A 5,000-nucleotide genomic window follows, 5' to 3' on the forward strand; every position below is an offset into this window, starting at 1 on the left:
ATATGATTGATTACAACAAAAGATCAGGCAAAAAGAAAAGCTTACTTCTTCAGGTGTTAAAAAATCGAAATTAAAAAGGTTAAAATGAGACATGGAGAAGTAATGAACTGAAACAGAAGGGAAGGAACACACAGACTATAAACAGATGAAGAAATATATTAGAAATATAATAAGAGTAGACACACAAGGAGAGTGAAACTGACATATACTGACAAAATAAAACAGGAAATAATATCAAAACACAAAAATAAACAAACTAGTTTCAAGATGTTTGTTGACACTCCGGATATACAAGAACAACCATGCAAAATTCTTGTGCTTGGAGGCTCCTTTGACAAAGATCCCATATAAGGACAAAGAAACAAAATGACAATAAGAATAAAAAAGAATGAGTTTTTAGTAACACAAATGTGTAAATTATAGGTAGAGGTGGAGCATAGTTACACATTCTTGAATGGTCAATATTAAACAGAGTATTATTGCACTTAAAGGTTTTTTGTTGTATTTAAGTATTTATAAGTCTTTTGAATCTGAGACACCGCTGAACATACTGCTCCTGCAGGCCGGGCAGCTTGCATCCAGTAATGTTTCAGGCTGTAACCTCAACCTTCTCCAGTGCCTTACAGTCCATGCTGGTGCATCTGCTGTACTAGTTGGCGAAGCAGCCTGTCAAAAGGCTCTCTTTGGTGCCCTAGTTCTAGTCCCTGAGGATTTCGGTGTATAGGGAATACAGGAGGGGGCTGAGGACAGCTCCTGTGCTTGGGGGCTCTTGTCCACTCTCACCACTTAGAGGCAGTCTTTCAGGAAGTCTAGGTTCCAGTCACACAATGCTCTGTTCAGTCCCAGATCCCTGAGCTTAATGACTTTGCTGAGCTGTAGTCTAGAACATCCTCACATAGGTATCCTCCCCTCCAAGTGTGAGAGGGCATTGCTGAGGACATGGGCAATGGCAACCTCTGTTGCTCTGTTGGAGCAAAGAATCAAGGGTGTGGGCCCAAGCTGCCCCAGCTGCTACTTTCAGCGGCAGCTCCCCCTGGGGGTGGGGGGCAGGTCATATCACCCCCTGTGCCTGCTCCGTCTGTGTCCTAACTATCATAGTTTTCATTTCATACCTGTGTTTTTACAGACTTCAAAATCCCTGTGCACATACATCTTTACATCCCTTCCTCTCATTCATTCACCTACCTTCCTCATCCCTTCAGCTTTTTTGTCTAAAACAGTCTGTGCCATGATCAGCTCGGGAATAACTATGCATGAATACCTAAATACATTCTATTACTAAAAACCAGTATGGACAAAATGATGTAGCCTCACATAAAGGTAATTTAAATTATAAACCATAGTAAAACATTTAATTATACCTCCTTTAAAAATAACACAATCTTTCAGTTCTGCAATAAAAATAATGTTTTTAATGGAATTACTAAAAGTATTATTCTCTATGTTTTCTGTTTTTTAGAATGCTAAACAGCAATGGGGTGAAAGAGATCCAGCGTTTCGCCTTTAATGGGAGCCGCCTGGAGGAAGTGTATGACAATTTTATATTTTTGAAGTGACACAAACTGAGCAAGAAAAGAATCAGGACTGCATTTAATAGTGTTCTTATTATGAGAGCATACGGCTGTCTTCATCAGATGAGTGAAGTAAATGTCGTAAAATAGGTTGAGAGTTGAAATGGAAGTTTAGGGTTCAATTTTTAAATTTGAGGATTATTGAGAAATTTAAAATTTTGCATAGATATGATTCTTCCTTTTTTTATGTTTCACCTTTTAGGTATCTTCACAGGAACATGGAACTGAAACATATCGATGAATTTGCTTTTCATGGCGTCATTCATGGCCCAACTCACCTGTGAGCAACTTAAATCCTCTGAATTAAAAAGAGTAGAACTGTTTTCTGTTTCGCATTCCAGAAAAAAACCTTAATTTGTGTTTTTGTGAATTTTGAACGTGAGAACTAGTTGATGTTGAAAACAGGAAGAGCTCCAGCTTTGTTTGAATGAATGTTAACTCTTTGTTTTTCAGAGACCTTTCAGAAACCAAAGTGAGCTCTCTACCCTCAGTAGGAATGGACAGCATTGAAAAGCTGCAGGCTAAAAACACTTGGAGCCTGAAAGCTCTGCCCCCCCTCAGAGCCTTCGTCCACTTACAGAGCGCTGAGTTAACCTTCCCGAGCCACTGCTGCGGCCTCACAATGCTGAAAAGATGGAGGGGGTGCATTCAAGAATTTCAAGTGTCCACAAATATTTTCCCACTTAATTCTTTTCATCATGGTGGTCCTTATACTTTAAACTACCCTCAGGTCAAACACTTATGATGTAAATAGTTATCTAAACAGTGTATACAGTGGTTATAGTGAATATAGTTTATATAGTTTATACAATGTGTATATAGCAGGTACACTTTACATCATGTATATAGTTTATACAGTACACAAAATGTATAGTGGCCAAAGATTACAGATTGAATACACTGTTATTACTAAAGTTATTCAATACTTTGGGCTGACTTTATTTTAATCTGGCTCTCTGTTGATCATTGAATTAGTCTGTTGGACTTTGTTAACCATTTACTAATCTTTGATTTTAATGTACAAGTTTACGAGGAGAAATTAATAACTCTTATTGTTGAACAGAAACTATCTGCTGCTGTCATTTCATTACTTTTTTCTTCAAAATTGTATTTTCACAATTAAGTCTTTAGTTTGAGTAATGAAACATATTTACCTACACTTTTTGTCGTTGTTCAACAAGACTATATATTCATTTCCTAAATTTCCTTCCGGGATTAATAAAGTATTTCTGATTTTGATTCTGATTAACTTTTTATAGCAGTCATTCCCAAACTCTTTCTGCTGGGCCCCCCTTTGGCAGATGAAAATATGTTCAAGACCCCCTACCCCTCACCATACACATCAAAACATAAACACATATTGAGATACAGTCAACACAATGTCAGTCTTGCTCTTTGCTTACAAATTTCTATGTTTAATGTTTCTCTAAAACATTGGCTGCAGAAAGCAGAGAATAGAAACTCAAGTGTATCAACAAACTGAAAAACTAACAAGCAGCTTTTACAGAGGAGAAATCAAAAGTGAAAATGCAACATGAAACTTCCAAACTTGTGATGTTGAGAAGATTCATTTTCAGCCTTACATTAAAATTTGCCATGCTTTAAAGAACGGTATCTATGAAAAACTGGTGTGCATTGTTTTTTGTAAAGCTTTGCCCCAAGTGCCCCCAGTCCCATGAACCACTTTGGGAATCACTGCTTTATAGCATTTACTGTACTGTAATAAATAACTGTTGGTCTTGTTCTGAACAATGATTCTGTTCATCTGTGTTAAAGAGACCTTGAGGCAATAATCTGCAACCTGAGCTGGACAGATTTTGGAAACCTGCAGGAGTTCTCGTCAGCTGTCTCTCCGAGAAAAGATGGACAGAAGATTAATGAACGTGTGACAGATATCTTTGGACTCCCAGCCATCAGAAGCACCAATTACAGCCATCACAACAGTCGTTTTTGTCCATATAAGGCATCTCAAGGCGAGGGTTTGTTTTATGTGGAGTTACCAACTGATCATCTTAGTAGTGAAGGTTTTGACTTTTCACTTTGTAATGAACATCACAAAGACAGCGTCTCCTGCAACCCCCTCCCTGATGCCCTGAACCCTTGTGAGGACGTGATGAGTCAAGGTTTTCTTAGGGTGCTGGTCTGGGTCGTCAGTCTATCAGCCATCTTAACCAACCTGCTGGTGATGTTCATCCTGCTCACTAGCCGACAGAAGCTGTCTGTCACTCGTTTCCTCATGGGTCAGCTGGCATTTGCAGATTTTTGTATGGGGATGTACTTACTGCTCATTGCATCTGTGGACGTCTACACGCGATCCCATTACTACCATTATGCCATTGCTTGGCAAACAGGAGGTGGCTGTAACCTAGCCGGGACTTTATCCGTGTTTGCTAGCGAGTTATCAGTGTACACATTGACTTTGATCAGCCTTCAACGCTGGCATGCCATCTTCTACGCAATGAGGCCTAACAGAAAGATTCGGTTCCGACATGCAGTGGTGCTGAGTGTGGTCGGCTGGTTGCTTTCTGTGACCCTGGCCCTGCTTCCTGTTGTTGGCGTGAGCAGTTACCAGAGAGTGAGCATCTGTTTGCCCATGGACACTGAGACTACCGCTTCTCAGGCTTATGTTGTTTCTGTCCTCATTACTAATATCATTGCTTTCATGGTGGTGTGTCTTTGTTACCTGCACATCTACTTTATGGTGCACAATCCTCAGCACCTGTCTAGCAGGTATGACACCAGCATGGCTAAACGCATGGCTGTCCTTGTTTTCACCAACTTCCTGTGTCTGGTTCCCATCTGCTTCTGTGGTTTGTCTGCAGCTCTCTACCAACCACTGATGACTGTCACAGATTCAAAGGTGAGATATCTTTAATGCTGATTCCTATGAATTTGGAATACAAATTGTTCTTTGTCTAATGTTTAAGCTTAAATGCCATGTTTTTTCTCCATAGATTCTGCTGGTGCTCTTCTATCCTCTCAACTCTTGTGCCCACCCTTTTTTTTACGCTATCCTGACAAAGGCATTTCATCAAGATATGCTGATGTTGCTGAGTCGGCTGGGTCTGTGCCAGAAGAAAGCTCACTCCTATCGCAGCCAATATTTCCCTCCACTTATAGAGAGACAACATCTGCCCCTACAGTCTAGCCCCCACACCCAAAATCATCCTTGTAAAGGAATTACAGGCTACATGATGCACGAAAATGACACAGCACATCATGGCCTCTCAAAATGATTGCTCCATTAACTTCTTGTGTCAGTGTACCAAAAGATGTCAGATTTTTGTTTAGGTCCAAAAATATTCATATATGCTAATCAGCAGGTAATCACACCATGAGATTAGGGTCCCCTAACAGTATTTTATAAACAAGCTTTCCCACAATCATGCCCACTTTTCATAGTGTTTGGTTAGGGTTAGAGCAAACTGA

General features: G+C 39.9%; 1 protein-coding gene across 1 annotated transcript in view; it reads left to right on the plus strand.

Annotated features, from left to right (window-relative positions):
* LOC132971858 (thyrotropin receptor-like) overlaps positions 1 to 5,000 on the plus strand; it is a 9,269-nt gene that overhangs the window by 4,074 nt on the left and 195 nt on the right. The window contains exons 7-11 of the mRNA XM_061034624.1: positions 1,460 to 1,528; positions 1,774 to 1,851; positions 2,025 to 2,213; positions 3,348 to 4,431; positions 4,526 to 5,000. The exon at positions 4,526 to 5,000 is cut by the window's right edge and continues 195 nt beyond it. Of these exons, the coding sequence (XP_060890607.1) occupies positions 1,460 to 1,528; positions 1,774 to 1,851; positions 2,025 to 2,213; positions 3,348 to 4,431; positions 4,526 to 4,807 (1,702 nt within the window). The 3' untranslated portion in view covers positions 4,808 to 5,000. The remainder of the gene's footprint in view (positions 1 to 1,459; positions 1,529 to 1,773; positions 1,852 to 2,024; positions 2,214 to 3,347; positions 4,432 to 4,525) is intronic.

This window comes from Labrus mixtus, unplaced genomic scaffold (assembly GCF_963584025.1).
Source record: "Labrus mixtus unplaced genomic scaffold, fLabMix1.1 SCAFFOLD_61, whole genome shotgun sequence".
Taxonomy (NCBI): Eukaryota; Metazoa; Chordata; class Actinopteri; order Labriformes; family Labridae; genus Labrus; species Labrus mixtus.